This window comes from Leopardus geoffroyi, chromosome B2, assembly GCF_018350155.1.
Source record: "Leopardus geoffroyi isolate Oge1 chromosome B2, O.geoffroyi_Oge1_pat1.0, whole genome shotgun sequence".
Taxonomy (NCBI): domain Eukaryota; kingdom Metazoa; phylum Chordata; class Mammalia; order Carnivora; family Felidae; genus Leopardus; species Leopardus geoffroyi.
The window spans coordinates 80585074-80611699 of NC_059332.1; the positions used below are offsets into that span (position 1 = coordinate 80585074).

At 38.6% G+C, this 26626-nt stretch overlaps 1 protein-coding gene and 1 long non-coding RNA gene across 2 annotated transcripts in view; one reads left to right on the top strand and one right to left on the bottom strand.

Annotated features, from left to right (window-relative positions):
• MDN1 (midasin AAA ATPase 1) overlaps positions 1 to 26626 on the bottom strand; it is a 174349-nt gene that overhangs the window by 88071 nt on the left and 59652 nt on the right. Inside the window, exons 21-37 of the mRNA XM_045499022.1 lie at positions 25158 to 25305; positions 24253 to 24363; positions 21162 to 21313; positions 20475 to 20653; positions 19668 to 19876; positions 19357 to 19503; positions 18234 to 18375; positions 16672 to 16806; positions 16452 to 16590; positions 15713 to 15851; positions 15319 to 15449; positions 13200 to 13344; positions 10790 to 10919; positions 4971 to 5189; positions 4060 to 4257; positions 2476 to 2684; positions 1666 to 1788 (exon numbers count right to left, since the gene is read on the bottom strand). Coding sequence (XP_045354978.1) covers positions 1666 to 1788; positions 2476 to 2684; positions 4060 to 4257; positions 4971 to 5189; positions 10790 to 10919; positions 13200 to 13344; positions 15319 to 15449; positions 15713 to 15851; positions 16452 to 16590; positions 16672 to 16806; positions 18234 to 18375; positions 19357 to 19503; positions 19668 to 19876; positions 20475 to 20653; positions 21162 to 21313; positions 24253 to 24363; positions 25158 to 25305 — 2656 coding nt within the window. The remainder of the gene's footprint in view (positions 1 to 1665; positions 1789 to 2475; positions 2685 to 4059; positions 4258 to 4970; positions 5190 to 10789; positions 10920 to 13199; positions 13345 to 15318; positions 15450 to 15712; positions 15852 to 16451; positions 16591 to 16671; positions 16807 to 18233; positions 18376 to 19356; positions 19504 to 19667; positions 19877 to 20474; positions 20654 to 21161; positions 21314 to 24252; positions 24364 to 25157; positions 25306 to 26626) is intronic.
• Positions 1688 to 26516, top strand: LOC123608730. Its single transcript, XR_006717399.1, has 3 exons — positions 1688 to 1776; positions 13853 to 13942; positions 25817 to 26516. It is a non-coding gene; the product is annotated as an uncharacterized LOC123608730 (long non-coding RNA).

The window sequence follows — 26626 nt, forward strand, 5'->3', positions numbered from 1 at the left end:
ATAGGCACAAAAGTAAAGTGTTATCTTCAGGAGGAGGAAGCCAAGTATATTCATCTTATTATTTCATATATATGTGGTAGAGACATCTGAAGGATATAAACTGACAGTAACTTAAGTAAATTGAATACTCAGACTGAATTTTTAAAAAAGCAGTTAAAATCTTCTCTAAAATTACACTGTATCCACTGTATTCACCTATATGGACCCACCCCGTAAATCATAGCTTTCAAAAAAAAAACCATGCCAACACACAGATCTCACTTTTGCCCTCTGAGATCTTTAAAGATGAAGACAGCTCTCTACATATTTAAAAAACTATCTTTCCCAGAACAAATACTGACTGAAATCTCCAAATGGGCTTCAAAGTCATGATATAAACCACATTAATGGATAGACATAACTAACTTTCACTAAGAGTTTTGTGAACAAGAACAAATACAAGGAGTTTCTGTGCCAAAAATGAAAATAGCTGAATGGAGGTCTTCAGATGCTGACTTCAGAGCTCAGGGATGTGAAGTGTGATAGTTTTTAGGTAACATGGACAAATTCAACTGGGAAAATGTGAAATCAATAAAATGCAAATGGACCAAAAAAACCCAGACTATATTATACCAGAATTTAAAGTATCATGTTTATAGAAGCACTCAAAAGCACAAATTCCACTGAATATTCCCAAACAGGTCAAGTTCTAAAAGCTGCTCTTAAATGGGACTGCAGTCAAGAATGCCTTGGGTACCTAGATGCATTTCCACCCACTAGGAAAATGGTCTCAAGCCTTAAGCTTTAAAACTAGGCATTTTTTTCTTTTCTGGCTAAAGAATTTAATACTATCAGACATCTTCTTCTAAAAACTGAGGTGGGTGGGTGGTCCACATGACAGCTCCTTCTCCTTAATATCTCCTCCATTGGTAAGTAAGAAGCAGCTCAGCTGAAAAGAAATACCACAGTCTGCCCTCCAGCATCAGATTCCAAAGGAATCTTGTGACCAGACACACTGGCCCACAGCCTTAAATTTTTTATTTTTGTGCATCACTTTTCTCTATCTCCAGTGCCTGTTGGTCACTAAGATCCAGCATTTATCACAGGTATCATGAGGGGCTCCATTCTTCTACTCATTCATTTATCTAACATACACATGTACCACTGACCGTTTTCTCACCATTTTTTGTATGTCTCTTAAGACAACTTAAGAGACATGGGTGCCTGGGTGGCTCAGTCAGTTAAGGGTCCAACTTTGGCTCAGGTCAAGATCTCACGGTTCATAAGTTTGAGCCCCGAGTCAGGCTCTGTACTGACAGCTCTGAGCCTACTTCTAATTCTGTCTCCTTCTGTCTCTCTCTGCCCCTTCCTCACTCACTCTTACTCACTGTCTCAAAAATAAACATTACCAAAAAAAAAAAAAAAAAAAAAGACAAGAGATAGTTTTTCTCTAGTAGCTGCCTTACAAAAGCCGGGGTTTGTAGCTTGTATACACAGGGGCTTCTATATGTGCTTTGTGATAAGTGACTTTTCTCATTCTTAAAAGAGACCATGAAGGATTTTTCTTCATTAGAGAATTTGACTAACAAAAAAGCATGACAACCCACTGAGATATGCCCTAGAAACAAGAAAAGTACAACTGCTCTTCCCATTGTGACCCTATACTTGGAACAACAAACCTCTCACCTCATCCAACACAACCCAATGGCCTGCCTTCAGAGCCGCCAGCAAAGGGCCATCCCGCCAGGCAAACTCTCCTCCCTTGCCACCTTCAACAGGTAGATCTGCTCCAAACAGGTCTGTGATGTCCTTTAAGAGGGGGTAGAAAGGAGGAAAACATTATATTAAAAAATTTACTAGATCCCAAGACCATAAGTCTAACCTGATAAATTCTTGAGCCTTATGCTACTTTTCCTTTTTATACCCACCACAACAGAACTAATCAACCTAGCACTCTGTACCAGGAGCCCAGACATGCCCTCAAAAACCTTTTTGTCACAATACTGCAAGTATCAATCGACTGGAGTTGGAGCTCTATATCAGCAGTTCTCAACTGTGGCTATACTTGGAAATTAATTAGTGAGCTTTAAAGACAAAAAAACAAAACAAAGACCAATAACAACATCCAGGGAGTCTCATTTGTCACCTCTTGTCCCATTATTTCCTAAGACTGTTTAAAGGCCATTTTATTTCTACTAATTTTTCCCTTTTAGAAATGACAAAAAACAAGGTTATAATATATACTGAATTGGGTAACTATCTCTCAAAAGACAATTAGAATAAAACATCTAGAGGGCAACAAGATTACAGATATCAGCTATTAACGAATCTAAAAGGAGACTTAATTTGAAGGTCATGTTGGTGTGGTCTTTACCACCACGAAATATCTGAGGTACTGAAAATGTCCTAACTATTTCTGAATAAGAAACTCTATAAACAGATACAAACATTACTCCCTACACTCATCCTCATCAACTGTAGAATGACTAAGCTTACCGTCTGTTCTGACAAGTTGATTCGAACAAGGATGTTGCCTGAAGCCTTTGCTAATGCTGTCACCAAACTTGTCTTGCCCACACCAGGAGAGCCCTCCAGGAGAATGGGTTTATTCAATTTTGTAGCTCTTAAGAGCCTCTGGGCATTCATAGCAGTGGTGCCTGCACTGAGTGCATAGTCAGCAATATTATTCCTGTGAAGGACAGGTCCTTAAGTAGAGAAAAGAAAAGCCACATAGAAGACGAATATCAGCAAATCATATATACATGTCAAGCCAAGATTTTAAGAACCTACCAAGCAGACTTTCAGTCAGTGAAGTACCATCTGTGATGAAAATGCTCAACCCTATTTCAACACTTCACCACTTTTAGATTCATCAACTGCTTTAAAGCAATAGCCAGCAGCACACGTTCTTCAACTGTGCCTACTACTCAGATCTCTCCAGCTCTTACACCTATGCATATAATTAGGTCTATGCATACATACATAGGTCTTACTGCAAGCACACTTTTCCTTTCACAACCTACACCTGGAATTACTTCAAGTACTTGTACGATTTACCTTTATAAATTGGTATCTTCCTAAAAATCAAGTGTATGCTAGGTGTATCGGCCACATGGTTCCATATAGGCAATTTCATCCAATGTTTTTAGGTCACCAAGACAATTCAGGATGCATCTTTAACCCATAAGGTAACTATAATGCAGGCTAATAACAGTTTTATAGGGCTTAACATCTATACTACTATGTCTCCTGGAATAAACTTTTCATATACCAATTTGGAGGGCTAGGAAAACATCTATTACACCTCAGCTATGGAAGCAGAAGCAAGGACCACTTCAGTCCCATGCCACTAACATATAGCTCCTACATGAGAGAATTAAATACTATGACAGTGACTTAGGGAACTTAAATCATTGATGCACCACCAGGGATGAAGAGCAGTACTGAAGAGGGAGAGAGAAAAGGGCTATATTCCATTCGGTCAGGTACCTGGGCTAATTTTGTTCACCAATGAACCCCCAGTAACTGCTACTCTATGCATTTCAGACACTCAACAATTATTGATGTAGGGAGAGAGGAAGGGACAAGAAACAGATGACCCTGCTAGACAAGCAACAATCTTATTCATTCATTCATCCATTCATTCCATCAACAGACATTTTCTGAATGCCTGGGATTGCTCATGTCAGGTGCCAGGGAGAGGAAGATGAGTGACCCAAGTCCTCAACAGTTCACAAAACTGTTTTTGTAAGCAGTGATGAGGGTCATCCTCATGATGATACACCCTGGGCTGAATTATCACTATAGGAAAGCTCTTGTTTTAAGCACCAAATAAAAAATAAATGCATTTTATAAGACATTTTATTCATAGATTAAAAACTATACTTTCCCCTATTTTTACGTGCCAGTTATGTATTTTTAATCATTCATGCAATTATGATTGGTTATGCCAAGTCAGATTCTAATTCAGATAACTAGTTTGAAAATAATCAGAAGTAGGATACACTAAAAGTCACAACAAAAGTGAAGTACCCATGATCTACAAGAAGAGAACCTTCATTTATTTAAAATCATTCTTACCCCTTGGTATAAAAAATGGATGAATTCCCCAAAGGTTATCTATTCCAGTAAATTCTTTGGCCTTGAGTCTGTCATAAATCTTCAATTCATTTTTCTGACACTCTGCAAGTCTCACTATTTTGGAAAGTTTCTTGATTAGGAATTTCAGACATTCTTTGCGAGCCAAGAGAGCTGTACCAAACCCTGAGGAAGTTACCCCTAAAATAGAGAGGATCAGACCATCAAACAACAGTATGACACCAAGCTTCCCAAATATGTACACATCAGGAGCTCTTGGGCAGTTTCCAGGGGAAATTAAACCTTAGCTGAAGCATACCCAAAATATGATTGCTAGTGTAAACAGTCCAAAGGCAAAAGGTCTGCCCCTCCCATCCCAATAATTTACAGATTAGCAGCAGCTTATTCAGTAAAGCACCATGTACTCCATGATAAGTCAGTCTGGAGGAAGGAGTAATTAATGTGGTACTAGTGATCATTTTGGTTTATATCTCTAATCTTCACTGTTGAAAAAACAGAACTTAGTGAAATTTAAGAAATTGTAGTACACTTAAAAAAAAACTAAAGGATTCAGGCCCATTCGCTATAAATGACTATTCATGTTAAGAATTACCCAGTCCTCAGTCCTTTAGGAGCAAGGACATTTCCAACAGTCTTCTTTTTCTTCATAATCACTTCACATTTACCAGTTACCCTGGACTATAATCAATGTGAGGCTTCAGCCTATCTTTTACATCAACCACCTCTCAAAAAGAGTAGAAAGAAAAGAAAATCTATTCTGGGTCTTGGAAATGCTAGAGTTAAGTGATTTTACAAAGTATCTGGGTCAGAGGTCAGAGGTTTGGGCTTATTCCATTTCTTACTCCCCACTACCCTAACCTCCTTGTCCCCACACCAGCTAACAGACAACATACCTGAACCTATTCCATCTATGTACACCAGGCATGCAGCATGGACAAAAGATGTCACAGTGGAGATGGTCTCTGGCCGTTTCAAAGCAGCTTCCTCCCCCATTGTGTTCATGAAGTTAACCCAGGACAGGATATCTCTGATACTGACCACACACCTTCGGCCAAATTCCTGGTGGGTCAGCCATTCAATGAAATCCAGCATCACCTCAGCTATGTCAGCCCCTAAGACACAAGGAAGTAAAAAGCAATTTGGAACTGGTTGTAATAAAACACTACAAAATAGGGGTTTGTAATGGAGGGCCCAGAAATGGCCTAAAAGAGGTCTGTGCTTCATGAGATTATATGCAAATTTTTGTGAATGTACATTACTGCTTTTTCTAAGGAGAGGGGGTCCATAGCTTTACTACATTCCCAAGGGGTTCATGAATAGCATACCATACCTACCAAAAAAGAAAAATCACCTTGAGAATTACAGCCGAAGATGGAGCCCTGAGAACTACTCAAAGAAAGTATTCATTTGGTTCCTGTTCAGATACAATTTTTAAGTTAAGACACAATGATTTTAGAAAACACATAAATTTTATTGTATTTTACACTGATTCACTGGAATGGGGATGCCACATTTTCAGTGGCATTTAGTTCAGGCTTTTTCTTTTATTAAATTGATGCATCCCTCAGAATTCAGCAAATTAGAGGATTCATAAATTTTGTTCCATGATTTAAGTTAAAAGACTATTCTAATTATCACAATTTCATATTGTAAAATATTTGGAAATAAAATGCTTCTTAAGTAATGTAGATTTAAAGCAAAGACAATTTGTGGTGCCCGGGTGGCTCAGTTGATTAAGTGTCCTACTCTTCATTTTAGCTCATGATCTCACAATTTCCTGAGTTCAAGCCCCATGTCAGGCTCTGCGCTGGGCATGAAGCCTGCTTAAGATTCTCTCTCTCCCTCTCATAAGGGTTCTGTCCAAAAAAAAAAAAAAGAAAGGCAGAGCAAAGCCAAGCCAATTAAATTTAGTAAGGCACTTTATGGAACTTCTAAAGCCAACAGTAAACATTTATCTAATAAGTAGGAATACCAAAAATGTATTTTAAAAGAAAATATGATGAGGAGGAATCAGCACTGCTATAATATAAAGTAGACCATTCAGCAATAGGCTTCAAGGCTACACTGCTAATTACTTAGAAAAAAACTAACTACAGAAAAAAAACACAAATGTTTACAAGATGTAATTGACAATCTGATCCATTGTTAGAGAGGAATTAAACCATCACTATTGAACATAAGTTCATCAGCTAAGGTAGATGGGTTCATATAGGGATTTTTTATAACAAATATTAAAAGGTAACCAAATATAGAAACCCATGCGAAAAATATATAATAATAAATGCTAATGTGTAAAATGACTAGGTTGGTTCAGTTGAGCATGCAACTTTTGATCTTGCATGGTCATGCGGGGTCATGAGTTTGAGCCCCACATTGGGTATAGAGATTACTTTAAAAAATAAAATAAAATAAAAATAAAATGATTGGCATTTTAAAAAAATGTATCATAGAAAATGCTCATCACTAATAAAGAAAATGAAATTTTAGCTTATTCATTAAAGTAACAAGGATAAAACAATGGATTTCATTATATTTAGAAAAAAAAAGAAAACTCCATGTTAAACTACCCAAGCATGCACATTTACTAAGCTGCTGGTAGAATTATGAATGGGACCATCCTTCTGGAGAGCAACCTGGCCATAACCAGTGAGAACTATGAATTTCCTTATTTCCACTTTTAGAAATACAACTCAAGGAAATAATTCTAAAAAATGTCATTTTAACGAAAACACAGTATCTTTAGATGTACTGTCATAAGAGTGTGAGACTGAGAAAAGCCCACATGCCCTTCAGAGGTCATTAAAAAAACAAAACAAAACACCGACTTAATGGAATCTTTTCTTAGTTCATACTGTGGATGTATAGATAAAATTACTACTATAACTTGTGAACAAAAGTCCTACAGAAAGTAAGTAGAACTCAGGGATATTTATATTTTTATTTAGACAATGCAGTAAGTATATCTTGAGTATTCTCAGCAGGATCAGAATTCAATTCAGAATTCATAATTAGTTGAAATATTAGATCCATTAAATCTTATGTATCTTTATAAAGAAAACCTGCAGGGGCGCCTGGGTGGCTCAGTCGGTTGGGCGTCTGACTTCGGCTCAGGTCACGATCTCACGGTCTGAGAATTCGAGCCCCGCATCGGGCTCCGTGCTGACAGCTCAGAGCCTGGAGCCTGTTTCAGATTCTGTGTCTCCCTCTCTCTCTGCCCCTCCCCTGTTCATGCTCTGTCTCTGTCTCAAAAATAAATAAACGTTAAAAAAAAAAAAAAAAAAAAAAAGAAAGAAAACCTGGAAATAAAATCTTTACTTAGTTTCCCATTTTATAAATTTTTTTAACATTATCTTTGAGAGACAAGACAGAGAATGAGCAAGTGAGGAGCAGAGAGACAGGGAGACAGAGAATCTGAAACAGGCTCCAGGCTCTAAGCTGTCAGCACAGAGCTCAACGCAGGGCTCAAACCCACAAACCATGAGATCATGACCTGAGCCGAAGGTGAACGCTTAACAGACTGAGCCACCCAGGTACCCCTCTAGTTTCCCATTTTATCCTGCACAGTTTTTTGCCCTTTTTTAAAAAGTTTATTCATTTTTGAGAGAGAGAGAATGAGAGAGCGCATGGAGAAGGGGAGGGGCAGAGAAAAAGGGAGAAAGAATCCCAAGTAGGCTCTGCACTGTCAGCATGGAGCCTGATGCAGGGTTCGACCTCACAAACAATGAGATCATGACCTGAGCCAAAATCAAGAGTTGGATGCTTAATCACTGAGTCACCCAGGCGCCCCTATACTGCAGTTTGTTAAATCCTTTTTTTTTTTTTTTAACGTTTATTTATTTTTGAGACAGAGACAGAGCATGAACAGGGGAGGGGCAGAGAGAGAGGGAGACACAGAATCTGAAACAGGCTCCAGGCTCTGAGCTGTCAGCACGGAGCCCGACGCAGGGCTCGAACTCACAGACCGTGAGATCATGACCTGAGCTGAAGTTGGACGCTTAACTGACTGAGCCACCCAGGCGCCCCTGTTAAATACTTTTTTAAAAGCTTACTTATTTTGAGAGAGAGAGAGAGAGAGAGAGACAGACAGACAGACAGACAGAAGGAGCAGGAGAGGGGCAGAAAGAGACAGAGAGAGAGAATCCAAAGCAGGCTCCACACTATCAGCGCAGAGCCCAACTTGGGGCTGGAACGCACAAACTGTGAAATCATGACCTGAATTGAAACCAAGAATTAGACACTTAACTGACTGAGCCATCCAGGTGCCCCTGCATAGTTTTTAAGAATGTTTTTACACTGTGCCAACCTGATTCATTTCCAGATGATAAAAATCAAGCCACTTCTCCCTTACTCTCCCTTGCTCTCTCAGGAACCCTAATGCTTCCCCAAAAAAGTTGCTGCCATGTAGCCTACAGAGCTTAGAGCAAACAAGCGCCTTAAGATCAAGCAGCAAGGTTCAGAGTTAAGTCCTAGAGACCCCAGTACCAAACGGCGTGTGGAGAAACTGTTCGCTCAGTTAAGCATGAAGCCCGCTAGTCATGGAGCAAACATGGCAGTGTAATGGCAGTTGCATTCTCTGCCATTCTTATCATAATCAAAATAACTCATAAAAGTAAGCAGCCCATAGAAGATAAAGAGGTTACATCCTAGGGGGATCCAGCCCCAACACAGAGCCAAAAGATAAACCATGCTTGTGTAGTAATTTGTTTTCTTCTTTAACCGAAATTCTCATAATAAATGCACCATTGCAAACAGCACACAACGAAGGTAAGTCAGGAGTTCTGAGTGTGGGCCTTGGACAAACGTTATTAGCATCAACTGAGAACTTACAGAAAGGCAAATTCTCATGTCCTACCCCAGACCAAATGAAAGAGACACTCTAGGTGTGAGGCCCAGGAAGCTTTATTTCTACAAGCCCTCCAGGTTGAGTGTGGAACTCAAAGAAGCAAATATCCTTTTACATTCTTTCAGAAAGAGATAAAAGAAAGAGAAGAGAATAGAAATGATGAGATCCAAAAAACTATGTATTATGGCTTGCAATCAGACTGGATTCTTTGTTTTTTTTTTAATGTTTGTTTATTTCTTGAGAGAGAGAGACAGAGTGTGAGCGGGGGAGGGGCAGAGAGAGCGGGAGACACAGAATCCAAAGCAGGCTCCAGGCTCCAAGCTGTCAGCACAGAGCCCGATACGGGGCTTGAACTCACAAACTGTGAGATCATGACCTGAGCCGAAGTCGACACTTAACCAACTGAGCCACCCAGGCACCCCAGAACTGGATTCTAAATTTAGCCATTCAATACACAAACACAAAAACACACATCTCATGATAAATGTTAAGTGGACATATTATAATCATTTCACAATAGGTACAAATATCAAATCATGTGGTGTACCTAAAACTGATATGATGTTACATGTTGATTATACCTCAATAAAAAAACATGCATGTAGGGGCACCTGGGTGGCTCCATTGGTTAAGCACCCTACTCTTGATTTCAGCTCAGGTAATGATTTCATGGTTCATGACTTTGAGCCCTGGGTCAGGCTCTATGATGACACTGAGGAGCCTGCTTGGAATTCTCTCTCTCCCTCTCTGTCCCTCCCACAGCACACGCACCCTCTCTCCCTCCCTCTCTCTCTCTCAAAACAAATAAATAAGCATTTAAAAAAATATATACATATATACATCGAAGCAATTTAGGCTAAATAAAAGAACTTTATAATAAACGTTTTGACCCTTACTAGATATCTTAAAAATTGCTAAATCTAGGTTTTAGGTATACAGAAGTTTTTTAATATTATTTTTTGATTTTCTTATGTTTGAAAATTTTTATAATGAAATTTTTAAATAAAGTTAATAATAAATTAGTTGATGATAAAGAAATGCAGTTTAAAAGTATATAAGCATTTTGGGGGCACCTGGGTGGCTCAGTTGGTTAAGCATCTGACTCTTAATTTCAGCTCATGTCATGATCTCACAGTTCATGGGATCAAGCCCCACATCAGGCTCCTTGCTGACAGCACAAAGTCTGCTTAGGATTCTTTCTCTCCCTCTCTCTCTGCCCCTCTCCCACTTGTGCTCTCTCATTCAAAATAAATAAACAAAATTTTTTTCATAAAAAAAAGTCTATAAACATTTTCTGAAGGTGGTAATGACTAAAATTTAAACCAAATCTTCCTCATCTCTGGAGAAGAAATATACTTTAAATAAAGAGAGCCAATAGGTAAAATAAAAAAGCTAGAATTTAAAAACCTTGGTAAAGGAGGCAATATGAAAAAGGGACACTTAAGTGGAAGATAACAAATATCCTGTTTTTTTTTTTAATTTTTTTTTAACGTTTATTTATTATTGAGAGACAGAGAGACACAGAGTGTGAGCAGGGGAGGGGCGGAGAGAGAGGGAGACAGAGAAGCTGAAGCAGGATCCAGGCTCTGAGCTGTCAGCACACAGCCCAACACGGGGCTCGAACTCACAAACTGCAAGATCATGACCCAAGCCGAAGTTGCTCGCCCAACCAACTGAGCCCATCCAGGCGTCCCCAAATAGCCTATTTTCTTACATCTATTTGTTCCCATTTCTCGATCTCCTCTTCTCCTTTTAACATGCCAACAAATATACGCTGCTAATGTCCTATACAACACCTCTCATTCCCAACATACAATCCCCTCCACCTCATAACCACCATTACAACCTGTACCAACTGAAAAAACTCACCTTTATGATCTACTTTGCCCAGAGACAATCCTGGACGAAGGTTATGGCTGATAATCTGAATTAAATCTTCACGACCTGTGCTTTGTGGGCACCATATTTCTGTAAACCTGTTTCTTAAGGCAGGAGACAACTACAAGAAACAAAAATTTCAATATGAATGGATACTTACGAGGAAAGTTAGAGAATAAATCCTTTGAAGAAATGTTAGCTGTGAGTCTAACAAATACCAAATGCTCCTCTTATTATCTCTACTAGTAGGTACAATTTATTAAAGGTCTACTTTGTCCTGGCTCCTTCCATATGTCATCTCATTAATCTCCACCACACCCCCCAACACCATATTCCCATCACTTTCTTTATAGACATACAGAACTTCAAGGTTTTAGAGAGTAAACGTACGTGTAAGTTGAATTCTAGCCCCAGTGGGTGATTCCCAAACCTGAATACTTTCCCCTAAGCAAAGGCCATTCCTTTACCTTCAGTTACAAAACCAATGTTTTAGAGAAAATAAATGCTATTGTGCAATAAGGGGAGAGCTGTCTGAAGTCAGAGAAAACATCTTTTAAGTGGCTCAAAGAGGAACAGCCAAATTAGTAAGGAGGTATTTTACCTCTTGCATAACAAAGAATTGTTAGTTCTTCCAGTCTTCCAGTCTTATGGCCTTTGCTCTCAAAATGGATTCCTCTTACCCTTCCCCTATTAATAAGCATTTACAATGCCACATATGCACGTAACTATTAGTTTATCATTGCTTGCCTATAACTTGATAAGCTCCATCCATTTATCTGGCCTACTGCAACAGGACCAGGAGCAATGCCTATACCCAGGAGAAGCTCAACCAAGACCCAGTGAATGTGTGAGTGTTCCCTGTTGCCTTCCTAGACAAGCAGTGCTTCTGGTCTTCAGCATTCTACCTCACTCTGCTTGCTAGGTGTGCAAAAATAAAAAAGGGCTTTCCCTTAGGTAAAAGTTGGCAATCTTTTTCTAAGAAAAACTTAAACTATCTTAACCTAAGCTAACACACACAATGTCAAAATCAGATCATTCTACGGGATTTCCATTTGCCAAGGAACCATTTTGTTTTGTTTTTTTTAATGTTTATTTAATTTTGAGAAAGAGACAGAGTGCAATTGGCAGGGGGAGGGAGACAGAATCCAAAGCGGGTTCCAGGCTCTGAGCTGTCAGCACAGAGCCCAACAAAGAGCTCAAACTCACAAACTGTGAGATCATGACCTGAGCCAAAGACGGATGCTTAGCTGACTGAGCCACCCAGCCAACCCAGGAACCAGTTTTCACATTATGTTTGAAGCTGTGATATACTTTATTATGTCTCTTAAGAACATTTCAAGAGGCACAGCAATAATCTTTGTTACACTACAGAGGAAAATCAAGCCCAAAACATCATGTTCACATTTCAGGGGTATCCACCAAATTACCAAGATTTTTAATTACTTTCATTCACAATCAACCTCCGTTCTCATCATCCCTGACCTATCACCACATTACCATTTTCCTAACTCTAACAGACCAGGATCGACACAGACAAAGACTTCTCTACTGAAAGGCTTCATGAACCTGAAAGCTATGGTGTTCAGGGTATTGGATCCTGGCTGAATCCTAACACTACCCCCATGAACAGAAGGAACTGCTTTCCACCCTTTCCTTTACCAATAGTCTAAGCATAACCCACAAATCCTTGGAGAGAACAGATAGGCTCCACCTGCAAAACCAGAAGAGGTTCCTGGCTGCAACATTTTTGTCACTCTAAAATCACTCAAAGCCACACTCGTGTTTAAGAAAGGAGACTCCAGAAGCAGAGTTTAAGATTAAATTAAAAAGATTAAATTTCAGTTTCGGAGCAGTGGGCAGCTCAGTCAGTTGAGCGTCTAACTCTAGATATCAGCTAAATCGGGATCTCACTGTCATGAGATTAAGCCCCGTGTTGGGCTCTGTGTTGGGCTCTGTGTTGAGTGGAGCCTTCTTGGGATTCTCTCTCTGCCTCTCTCCTGCTGGTGCCCTCTCTTGTGCATGTGTGAGCTCTCTCTCTCAAAATAAACTTTAAAAAAATAGATTAAATTTCAGTTTCATCTTTTCTCATCCATGAAAGTAGGAAAATAACTTTCATGCAAAGTTCTTGTGAGAATTTGTTATGGTAACATATGTAAAGAGTTGAGTTGGGCAAAGCGACTGACACAATGAAATTTCAGACACATACATACCATGAGATGTAAAAATAAGGAAATGTTTTTGTCAGACTTCAATTTTGTAATAATTCTAAACTATCTTTCTAGGCTTTAAATTATTACCCAATATAAAATTCCAAATGCATTTTTACATATTATATTTACAGCTACCAGTGAACTGAGGTCAAAAGCTGGAAAAAAATTATGCTTCAGGAACACAATTTTACCTCTTTTTTTCCAAAGTCGCCCCCAGGGTTCATGGTTGCTAAGATACGGAATTTCTTCCCAGCAGTCAACAGCTCTACCTCATTATCCTTGTCTTCTACACTGCCTTTTTCAGCTAATACCAAGGACTTTTCCACTTCAAGGACACTAAAAGAAAAATCGGAGAATTAAGATTAGAAAAGGCTCATTTACTCTTCTATTTTGTGGTCTTCAACATTCTTTTAAAAAGGAAAAAAGTTATCTATTCTGCTGAGCTTTCACTTTGATAATTTCCTACCACAAATTTTTACATGACTCATTATCCCAATTCCTCTGTAATGGAACAATATTTCTGATCGAAAGAAAAAAAATTCCTTTTATCCATTTGTTTTAAAAAGGCACAAAAATGCATTAAAAAAAAACTCCATGCAAATATTCATGGCGGCATTATTCATAAAAGTAGAAACAACACGAATACCATCAAGTGCTGAGTAGATAAAAATATGGTATAACTATACACTGGAATACTCTTAGGAATAAAAAGGAACAAACTACTAACATAGCTTACAACATGGATGAACCTCAAAACGATGCAAAGTGAGAGAAGAATCAATTTATATGAATGTGCTGAAAAGACGAATCTTTTCTCTTTTTTTGCAGAAAGTAAATTTTGCAGAAAGTAAATTTTGCAGAAAGTTGCCTGGAGCAGGAGATGGCATCAGAAGTATACTGTAAAGGGGCCAAATAGATGCATCCTTCTGTGATGGTAGAAATATAAAACTGGGCTGTGGGGTCTCAAAACTCCGTAAATTTACTAACCTATTGAATTATACATTTAACATGGATACATTTTATGGTGTGCAAATTAAACTTCAAAAAAGAAAAATATACATCAAAATTCATACTGGTCTGAGATTTTGAGGCCTTGCAGCCATAACATTTAGAATTCTGATTCTAGTTCTTTCAAAGAATTTAGATAATGGTCACATAAAATTTGCCTTAAAAAAGTTGTAGGGGCACCTGGGTGGCTCAGTCGGTCAAGCACCTGACTTCAGCTCAGGTCATGATCTCATGGTTCATGAGCTCCAGCCCCATGTTGGGCTCTGTGCTGACAGCTCGGAACCTGGAGCCCACTTCAGATTCTGTGTCTCCCTCTCTCTCTCTGCCCCTCCCCTGCTCGTACTCTGTCTCTCTCTCTGAAAAATAAACACCAAAAAAAAAAAAAAAATTAAAAAAAAAAAGTTGTAACTTGGGCTCATTTGTTTTAGCCCCGACACACCACAGTGCCATCTTTCTGATTACTGACAGCAAAACAGAAAAACTAGGTCCCTTAAAGGACCCTGAGTGCTAAAGTCAAAACAAAACACAAAAACGGTAACTCATTATTATTTTCAAATATTTACTATGCACCTATGGAGAATATTACTGTGCACAAGAATTAATATCTATAAAAACCAGACCAGTAAAACAGTATGGAGGTACCTCTAAAACTTAAAAATAGAAGTACCATATGATCTAGTCATTCCACTACTGGATATTTACCCAAAGAAAATGAAAACACTAATTCAAAAAGATATATGCACCTCTATATTTACTTTAGCATCATTTACAACAGCCAAATTGACAAGCAGTCCAAATGTCCACCGATAGATGAATGATTAGAGAAACATGGTATATATACATACACAATGGAATATTATTCAGCCATAAAAAGGAATGTAATCCTGCCATTTGCAACAATATGGATAGAACCAGAGGGTACAATGCTAAATTAAGTAAGTCAAAGAAAGACAAATATAATGATTTCACTCCTAAGTAGAATTTAAGAAAAGAAACAAAGAAAAAAAGAGACAAACCAAGAAACAGACTCTTAACTATAGAGAAAAAAACTGATGGTTACCAGAGGAGAGGTAGCTGGGGGGATGGGTGAAATAGCTGAAGGAGATTAAGAGTATACGTATCACGATGAGCACTGTGTAACATATAGATTACTGAATCACTACATTATACACCTACCTGAAACTAATATAACACTGTGTTAACTAGATGGGAATTTTTTAATTTTTAAATTAGTTAAAAAAATAAATAAATAACCAGACCATCACAAACATCAAACACAGGGTAAATCTCTTACACATATACCTATTGAGTCTTTCCAGAACAGAGTCGTCAGCCAGTGAGATTTCATCCAAGAGAAAAAAGCCATCCTCCTTCATGGCCAGAACTAGAGGACCATCATGCCACTCAAAAAGTCTTGATGTATCAATTTCTTCCTACAATTAGGAAAAGAGGGGTGTGAAATTAAAGAGCAGATGGCTCCACAAGATTCTGCAGAAATTAAGGGTCTAAACATAAGGAGGAAAGCCTGTACAACAGGATGCTCATGAAGGCCTCTTGTAGACAAGTGAAAATCTAAAGATACATATCAAACCTCAAATCAAAAATCTCACCATAAACAAATTCCACAGCTGATTCATGCACAGAACCAACTGCAGTTCTTCAAATGAATAAACACATCATTTATTACTGGACAAACCTTGTCCTTTGGCTTCTGTCTCACTGGTCGCAGCCCTCCCAGGAAATCCGATGTCTCCATGTGTAAGTGGCAGTTAACAGAGTATAGTTTCTGATTTGCCAAGCCTGCAAACATCTGACAGACAGTAGTTTTCCCACACCTGTTAAGAAATACACACCAGATTAGTAAGGACCATAAATTCCAAACACACACCCACAAACACCCCAGTGAGCAAAAGAGGGGAGCCCTGGTGAGGGCCTCACTAGAGCAGACACTGCAGGCCAACCCAGGACGTCTGCACCCTGGGCTAAGGGTACCCTTCCCCCAAACACCCGCACCCTACAACGTTCCTTATCTAGAAAAGCAAATACTGCATGAATTTCATTCTTTCCTACTTCTAATAACAACAACCAATGGATGGGAGAGAAATCCAATCCTTACAGACTTTCAAGTGATAGTACTCATCTGCTGTTCTGTATATGTCTATAGAATGAATGTCACGATTCAGAAGAATTACAAAGAAAAAAAACTGCTCTAATGATAATAATGCAAGAAACCTTTTTTTCCATCACAAAAGTCTGAAGAAAAAGTAAACAATAGACCTCTTACATGCCCTTTAAAAAAAAAGAGGAAGGGAGAAAAGGAAAAGAAAAAACAAAGATTGTATTCCTGATAACCCTTCAGAGATAACTCAAGTACTCCCATGGAACTGAACTGATCCATCATAATGAGTTACAGTCACAGAAGCAGAGGAACTTACCCAGTGTCCCCAACCAGTAGCACTGGTTCACCAAATTCCAGCGCCCTTCCTACCAGCATCGCCAGTCTCCGCATGCCCTCAGTCCACACAATGTGACTGAACTCAGATTCCAACATGGATACCCGAGTGGACAATTTACCTATAAAAGGCAGAATAAATATTTAGCTTCTAGTAAGAGTACAACTCAATTCATTTTCTCTAGATATTTTGACCTACTCACTCAGTAATTTTAAGACATTTTCTTTGGAGAAAAGGGATTGAGGACACAATTTTTTCTTGAAATGTTTTTCAATAACTTCTTGAATCACATCAATTTCCTCCTGCTTCCTGACTCGGCCTGCGAGAAGCATAAAACCTAAAAAAAAAAGAAAGAAACAAAGAAACAGAAAGAAAGAAAGAAAGAAAGAAAGAAAGAAAGAAAGAAAGAAAGAAAGAAAGAAGTCATCAAGTGTCAAGTTATAATACCAAGGGATGTTCAGAATACAGAACAACAAGAACTCTTATAAGCTTGCAGGTGGAGAGGGTATCTAAAGAACTATTCTGGACAATTGGGAAAACCTACTGCAAATAACCAAATTTGGATGCCTTGTGTCCCAGCAACAGGACTTCCAGGTAGACCCAAACACAAATAAACATGTGTGCACCAAAAGATATATAGAGGAAAGTTCAGGGCAGTTTAATTCATAACAGCTAAAAAGGGGAAATAACCCAAACGTCCATCAACAAGAGAATGAATAAATATATTACGGTATCTCTGTACAACGGGTTACAATAATAAGAAAAAAAAAAATGAAGTCCTGATACACAGAGCAGCGTGACTGAACCTCACATTAGACTGAGTGAAAAGCCAAGCCTAAGGAGTACACACTGCATGACACGAGTTGAAGCTCAAGCACAGGCAAAATCAAAGCAGTGGTGATAGATGTCAAAGCAGTGGTTACCTCCAGGGGAGGTTAAGACTGGTAAGAGCCATGAAGGAATCTTTTGAGGCACTGAAAAATATTCTAAACCTTGGTCTAGATGATGATTCATGTGGACACATACATATGTAAAAAAAAATATATCTTCCTTGTACATGAAAAAATAGAGCACTGCATTCATTTTACTGTACGCTATACCTTGACTAAAAAGTTTTCCTTTTAAAGTTTTCTAAAAAATGTGTTCCTCCATCTATCTACTCTTTACCAGTAAAGAAAAAAAAAAAAAAACAACTCTCAAGGGTTAATTGTACTCTCCTTTTATTAAGGATTCTATTAATGACTCATTAGTACCTTTCAAATCAGAAGATTCTGAAATGCTTTCTTTCCTAGGATATAGAGAAACATACAAATTCTTCCCATGGATTAAACCAAAATGACCAATCAGGAGTCTCATGACATAACTGCTTCCTCTCAAAACTCTGATATTACCTGACTAAACCTGTCAGCTTTCTGTATAAGACAGAAGCACCACTATCCATGGTTACCGAGTTGTAGATAAATGGTCAACAGAGACACCACCAGCCATTTGCCTAAAGTCTTATGGGCACTGTGCCCCTACCTGACTCCTACATGGAGGCACCTAAACCAAAGAGAAAACTGTAAAAATCCAAACATATTAACACAGATGCCTACAGAAAAGAACCATTTTCAAAAGCACTTTGCACTTGAGGGAGAAAGACTAAATCTGGAATACCTAGTAAAATATGTATATAGATCACAATTTGGGAAAAACTTATTTTAATAAGAAAGTTAAATATCTAACATAACTAAACGGTTTGAGAACATCCGATTGAAAACATACCATCATTGGCTAAATGCTGTAGCCAGTCATACTCTTTCTCAGTCTGTTCAGCCAATCTGTATCTTTCAGCCCATCGAAACAGATCACGAAGGGTGATGAAGCCCTGTTTTCCAGCAAACACTGAAGAACTTCTGCGATAGGACTATTACAATATCAAAACAAATGAAAAAGGGTGACGGCAAGCACACTGTACAACCTATATAAAATTTTTTAGCAAACGTAAGCTCCCATGAAAATGGTTCATCCCAGGGCGGCTGGGTGGCTGTCGGTTAAGCGTCCAACTTCGGCTCAGGTCATGATCTCATGTCTTGTGGGTTCGAGCCCCACATCGGGCTCTGTGCTGACAGCTCAGAGCCTGAAGCCTGCTTCAGATTCTGTGTCTCCCTCTCTCTCTGCCCTTCCCCTGCTCATACTGTGTCTCTCTCTCAAAAACAAACATTAAAAAAAAATTTTTTTAAGTAAATGGAAAGTAATCCTTTGAAGATAAATATTCAAACTCATACATAAGAATATTAACAATGGAATTTCAAATCACAACACCAAAAAAAAAAAAAAAAAAAAAGGAATTCCATCTCCTATATCATACAGAAAAAGTTATGAATACAAATGGTGGCAAACATTATTCCCATAATTTGGGAACATAGAGGAGTATAACTGCTAATTATTATTAGCTTTCTAGAAGGTAAATGTGTATTAATTCTGATAACACTTCTAACACCTTAAAATGGGATACAAAAAACAAAAAAGTATAGCTTTGCATAGTTGACAAGGCCGAGACATGAAAAAGGCATGTTTAGTTATGTCCATTCAAGGACTAGCTCCATTTAAAAAACAAAAACTGTAGTTTGTCAATGCCAAATCCCAACCTAAACAAAATGTTCCAACATTATCAACAAGTAGGGAACTGTTATCACATACAATTATGAGAAAATTTTTAACACGATATTAAATTATTCATTTATAAAACCAAAAAGTGGATATTAACGGAACACATTTTAAAGATACTATCTGTACTGTGAGAAAAAAAAAAATTAACAGACGGGAGAAGGCTATCAAATTTTAAATTTTGATCATCAAATATAATCAATACATTCCATTTGAAACTAAGTGATAGGTGAAATACCTGAAGGTCCAGCATAACTTTAACCAACTTGCTACAATAGGAGGGTGGCAAACTGCAGCGCTTATGCAAGATTGTCTCCAGCTCAGAACTAGGCAGTTCATCAAAATGCAGCTCCACAAACCGATTCCTGAAGGCTCTAGAAAGCACCTAGGAAACACATCAGAAAAAAACAGTTTCCAAAACAGAGGCTCTGCTATTCACCAGAAAAAGAAAAACCCTTCAAAAGAAGCAAAAAAAAAATTTCAGTCTTATCAAGGAAGATTTACTACTCAATGGGGTAACAAATGGAGTAAGGGGCAAATGCTACATACCTTTCTGCCTCCATAAAGTCCTGGGGGATTTTGGGTAGCAAAAAGCATGAACCGAGGGTGAGCTTTAACAACTTCTTGTGTTTCTGTGATGAGCAATTCACGGTTATCATCCAGTAATCTGTTCAGTGCCTCTAACACATCGGTAGGGGCCAAATTTAATTCATCTAAGATAATCCAATAGCCCTTTCTCATAGCATCAATAAGAATACCTTAAAAAACAAACACTGAGAATTAGTACATAAGTTAGTCCAAGGTTTTAAAAAAAATGTAATATACAAATCAACCAATACTAGAACACTAAATTTCAAAACAAATTACTCCCTACAGTTAGTCACGCCTCAAGATAACTTGTGACACTGAGTTATCAAGGAAGCACAATTTTTAATCAAAGTAATCCTTTTTATTTCACACAGAAGGGGAGCTAAGGCTGACAAATATCACATTTTCAACTTATTCCTCCACCCCCCTCAGTCCAATTTCATTTAAATTACCACATTCCCATATCTATTCTCAGCTTCCCCTCTGTTCAACATTCACCCCGTTCTGAGTCTCTAGGAAATGAAGTAGCAGTTCAACTGCACTCTACAAAACTTGGCAGTAGTCCTGTGTACAACTGATGAGATCAGTGGGGCTCAAAGGAAGCTGGACCCCTCACCATCATTCTTTAACCAAGGAAATCAGAGAAAAAGAAAAACCAGCTGTTATGGCAAAGGTCATGTACCTCAATTGGAAAGGATAAAGATTACCTGGGGAAATGGGTTTCAAAGAATGAATATCCACACACATGGAATGAAATAATAATCCTACCTTCTTTAAACACAAGCTTCCCTGAAGAGTCAGATGTGTAACAACCAATATACTCCTGAATATCTGTGTGTTCGTGATTGTTAATACGCACACAATGGTTACCAGTAGCTGCTGCCAGCCACCGGATCAGGCTTGTTTTACCAACTGATGTCTCTCCCTGAATCAACACTGGATAGGTTCTTCAAAACATGAAACAATAAACCAATTTAAGAAAAAAAAGAAAGAAACCAGAATTAATTCAAGTAGTTTTAAAAAAGAATACAGAATTTATCAGCATAAAAGAATATGTTTATATACCTATGCATCACTAATGGAATGTTTCTTAAGTTCTGAGAAATTTCTATATAAAAATGGTTCCTTAAAAAATACAGAGGAAAACAATCTCAACCTTTCTTGCAGTACTTATGAGAAACAGTAAATGGGGCTAGCTGTTACTCACTTAAATAATGGGAGACAAGTATTCATCAGCCCAATACTGGAAAGCAACTTTAAAGATGGCCAAAATAATTGGTGGTTGTTGCTCCCACCAAAGGTATAACTAGAACAATGCTTTGTGCCAGGAGAAAAGCGACACGTAGCCAGCGAACAACAAATACAGCACTTGGAAAATTATGGAAGTAAGACTAGAATGTCATTAATGCCCTTTCTGGTAAAGCTTCAGAGCAGCAAGAGAAAAGGTCCACATACCCTGCAGAAACCACTCGGACTATGTCTCTCAGGTTTAGCTTAACAGAAGACGTAAGAATGTAGGTCTCATCTATTGTAGGTTCCCTGTCTCCCACCGAAATCCAGTATCCTTCGACTTGGATAAGACGACCTCCTTTTGGTTCTGGAATAGGCTGAAAGACACAAGTTAGAGAAATAACTCCATAGTCCAATGACAACTATGGCTTTCTTTCAGAAAGGAGTGTAAGGTAGGAAAAGAAATTATCACCAAGAATGCTGCCCTGTTCTGAATGCTTTCAGCATTAAAGCCATAGGTGAAATGTGAAAATAAATTACTCTGAGGAATGAGATCAAAACAATGACAAGTGACACATACTCGTGTTAAAATCCAGGTGGGTGGTAGGTGTGTATGAGGAAGAAACTGAATCAAGTAAATTCTCAAATAATTTATGATTCAGTTCTTTTCTTTCACCTATTAAATTTCCCACTCTGATGAAGTACTTTGATCAAAAACACGTACTTCATGTAAACCATGTTCCTAAAAACAGGACCAACGTTGAATTGAGGGAAATGGCCTTTGCATTATTACATCCTGGACTTCCTGGAAGACATTAAACAAACAAACAAATAATAAAAGCCACCATCTAGAGAAATTAATCTATTCAGAATAATATTGTGGGGGCACCTGGGTGGCTCAGTCAATTAAGCGTCCGACTTCAGCTCAGGTCATGATCTCACGGTCCGTGGGTTCGAGCCCCACATCTGGCTCTATGCTGACAGCTCAGAGCCTGGAGCCTGCTTCGGATTCTGTGTCTCCCTCTCTCTCTGCCCCTCCCCTGCTCATGCTCTGTCTCTGTCTCAAAAAATAAATAAAAAACATTAAAAAAAAATTAAAAAAAAAAATAATATTGTGGATGACAGCATAATCTTTTGAATATATGAAGTTGATTTATACAAAACTCTCATTTTCATAGATCAAAAATGGTGAGATCTATAACTACAAAGAAGTGCTCTCCTCATTTAGTTCCCTAACTTGAAGCACCATTGCAGTTACTGCTTTTAAGGGCTCCTCTACTGAGCTCAGGAGCAGTGGGGAAAAAGAATATTTAAGCCTCCAATCACGTGTAACCATGAGGAACACACACAAAAAAAATGGTATTGAGATAATAAAGCAAGCTTGAGTCTTTTTTTCAATGTTTTCATGTTTTACCAAAAGTAAATATTCATGTGTTACGTGTATAATTTTTACAGTTTATTTATGTTGAGAGACAGAATGTATGTGCATGTGGGGCACCTGGCTGGCTCGGTTGGGCAGCCGACTTCGGCTCGGGTCATGATCTCACGGTCCGTGGGTTCGAGCCCCACATCTGGCTCTGTGCTGACAGCTCAGAGCCTGGAGCCTGTTTCAGATTCTGTGTCTCCCTCTCTCTGACCCTCCCCCGTTCATGCTCTGTCTCTCTCTGTTTCAAAAATAAATAAACGTTAAAAAAAAAATTAAAAAAAAAAAAAAAAAAAAAAAAAGAATGTATGTGCATGTGAATGGGGGAAGAGACAAAGAGAGAGAAAAGAAAACTTCCAAGCCCCAACATGGGGCTTGATCTCATGAACCAAACCATGAGATCATGACCTGAGCCGCAATCAAGAGTTGGACGCTTAACTAACTGAGCCATGCAGGCGCCCCATTTGTATAATTTTTAAAGAGGAAAATATATTGAATCGAAAGCAGTCCAAAGTCCCTAAGGCTCTTTCTTCCTACAAAGGAATGAATCAACATAAAAAAGCATTTATTTGGTAAACTTACTCTGCATCTTTCAGTCCTATGTTATCCTATAATTTCCTTTGTCAAACTGAAATAGTTGCATTTTAATTTAGAATTTTTTTTTTTTATTTTAGAGAGAGCATGAGAGAGAGAATGTGCACAAATGGGGGAGGGGCTAGTGAAAGGGAGGGGGGTGGGGGAGGGAGAAACCCAAACAGGCTCCATGCTCAGCACAGGGCTCGATCCTATGACCCTGAGATCATAACCTGAGCCGAAATCAAGAGTTGGGCACTCAACCAACTGAGTGACACAGGCAACCCAGTTACTGTGTTTAATTGGGGGGGGGGGGGGGAGCCCAACCATCAATCAGATGTGAAGTGTGTACACAAATTATGGTACAAGCAACAAAATACTATGTAACCTTTAGAAACCATGTCACAGTGATCTCGGGTACAGAAACAAAACTATATACAGTATACAGTTAGGCTAAGAAAAGAAGCTACAGAACAGTCTTATGAGACGGTCCTTTTTAATTTTTTTTCAAATTTCATTTATTTATTTTGAAATAGAGAAAGAAAGAATAAGTGGGGGAGGGGCAGATAGAGGACAGAGAAAGAACCCTAAGCAGGCTCCATGCTCAGTGTGGTGCTTTATGCGGGGCTCAATCTCATGACTGAGATCACAACCTGAGCTGATATCAACAGCTGGGCGCTTAACCAACTGAGCCACCCAGGTGCCCCAAGATGATCCTTTTAAAATCATTTATAATTAGATATGTGTATTAGAATTTGACTCTAAGTGGAGTAAGTCAGAAAGACAAATGCCATATGATTTCACTCATATATGAGTCTGAAGAAACAAACAAAAAACAACAAAAAGACAAACCAAAAAACAGACTCTTAACTATAGAGAACAAACTGATGATTACCAGAGGGGAGGCGGGAGTGTGGATGGGTAAAACAGATGAAGGGATTAAAAGAAAACTCACTGTGATGAACACCGAATAATGTATAGAATTTTTGAATCACTATATTGTACACCTGAAACTAATAGAACACTGTAGGTTAAATAGGAATTAAAATAAAAACAAGAAGGAATTTGCCTTGATAAATCTATACACGCAGTCAGAATGTGAATATATAATAAAAACATACATAATTTAGGTGGAAATGACTATAAGGCTTAAATCTCTAAAGAGTAGGAGTAGGATTATTGGGAATTTGCACCATCTAAGACACCCTCTAATATTTAAATCTTTTGCAACAGATTACTTCTGCAAAAAAAAAAAGCTGAAAAGTTGATAATTCAGCCATTCATTTACATTAAACAAGTCAAAAACATCAAAAAACATACCTGCTTCAGCAGACTTTTTACACTGCCAGAGATAAGGTGTTGACAAATGAGCTTCTGAACTACTGGATGTGATGCCCTATCAAGCTGTGTTAAGAAACCCAAACAAAAGCCCTAGGGAAAAAAAAGAATAAACAAACATGCATAAAACTAATTACCCTTCTGCAGTAACAGGCCAACATATTTCGGGAACAAAATTCAACCTTCTTAGATGGTACTGGTTCCCAGAACTATTTTTTTTTTTTCCTTGAGGGAGGGAGGGAAGGAGGGGGAGAGAGGGAGAGAAGGGGAAAGGAGAGAGGGAGAGAGTGGGGGGAAAGAGAAAGAGAGAGAGTGAGAGAGAGAATGAGAATGGAAGGGGCAGAGGAAAAGGGAGAGAGAATACTAAGCAGGCCTCACACCCAGTGCAGAGCCAAAATCAAGAGTTAAATGCTTAACTGACTGGGCCACTCAGGCATGCAATCCCCCCACCCCCTCTGCTGAACAACTTTTATTTATTTTTTTAATGTTTATTTTTGACAGAGAGAGAAGAGCACACGCGCCCAAGCGAGCACGAGCGGGGGAGGGGCAAAGAGGGAGGGAGACACAGAATCTGAAGCAGGCTCCGGGGTTCTGAGCTGTCAGCACAGAGCCCGACGTAGTGCTCAAACTCAGACCATGAGATCATGACCTGAGCTGAAGTCGGACACTCAACCGACTGAGCCACCCAGGCGCCCCATGCTGAACAACTTTTAAATGTGACAGGATGGTAGAAGAAGGTCAGGGTAGTGCTGGTATGAAATGTTCTGGGCTTATCTGACTAAATGGAAAACACAGGCAAACCTGGCAGACACATAATCATTCCCTCCCTTCTGACGGTGAGCCCATCCGCCAAGCTCCCATACAAAAAACACAGACTTTAGAAAGACCTCATAGAGTGAGCGCTGGATGTTGCTACACGGATTGGAGGCTGCAAATCGCAGGGCCCTGCAAAGAGTCCGAAGGCTGTAGTGAGGTCTATGGCCAGTTCCATCCACTAATTTTGTCCCAGAGTCTTTCCGTAGAGCTGTGTACAAGCTACAAAAAGGACAGAGTTCAGGTGACTTATTAATTGATTAGCATTCACTATTTTGCTGTTATTCCAATTTTTCTACATAAGGCCCAAAGCCATTTTCCCTGAATTAGATGGTTAAGCTTGCATACAACTTGCTAGAGCATTCACCAAAACCTCTCACATTCTCTTTTAAATCTATTTTTCACACGCTCACAGACTCTTTCAAAAAAAAGGATCTATCAATTTCCTTTAGGATGAAAAGAGGAGAGGTGAGAAACATTGGATTCTTAACAAAAAGAGAGACAGGAGAGGCCTTTACCAAGAATATATAGAGTCCAAACATAATGTTTCAGAGTTAGCTCTAATACAGTGGGGAAATAAAGTTCCTATGTAAGCGATAATAGTGATGGATAAGCACAGAGAAAACTCATGGTGTTCTGAAAGGTCACAGATGTGGCCATAATCAATAATGACAAAATTTAAAAAGCATGAATATAAAGTGACTGTTACTGTTATCATTGCCATAGGCTTTAGGGGTCCAGAAGATGACAAGATGGAAGCAGTTTCAGACTGAAACATGAAATGCAAGAAATTTAAAATTTCATGAAACTGATGATCAGCTACACAAGATCAAGAGTAACCAAATGTGTGTCACAGATGAAATCCAAGTGCTTGCCCAAATGGGATCTGGCTTGCCTCTTTGCAATTTAGCTATGTATTCTTTTTTGTGCAGAAAGTGGCTACTTACTACTCGTACTATCAGCATTTTACAAGAGCCTCTGCTTTATCTAGCCTGTTTTATCTCCACTTTTGAATTTTAACCACACATATTTATACTTCTGTCCAAAGTCTTGGCTAACAAAAAGTGTTCCAATTTTAGAATGTGGTATTGGTAAACCATTTCAAAGCATTTTCATAAATGCCTCCTTAACTAACCTATTTAAAATAGGGCTCTAAGCCTGTATGTTGTAATCCCCATTTTGTGGTGTTATTTTTATTCACTTAACACAACCTAAAATGACAGTATGTATCTCCTTATTTATTGGTTACCTTCACCTCTTGAATTAAAAGGTCTGTGAGGAGAACCAGGATTCTGTCTCTTATTTATAGCTGTATCCCTAGTACCTGGGCAACTCAGTAATTATTTGTATAAAAAATAAGGAACAAACCACAAAATGCAAAGTAAAACATTAATATGATACTATTTCAAAACTTTACACAGAGGGCACCTGGGCAGCTCAGTTGTTTGAGCATCCAAGTTGATTTCAGCTCGGGTCATGACCCCAACATCGTGGGATCAAGTCCCTCATTGGGCTGTGCACTGAGGATGGAGCCCACTTAAGA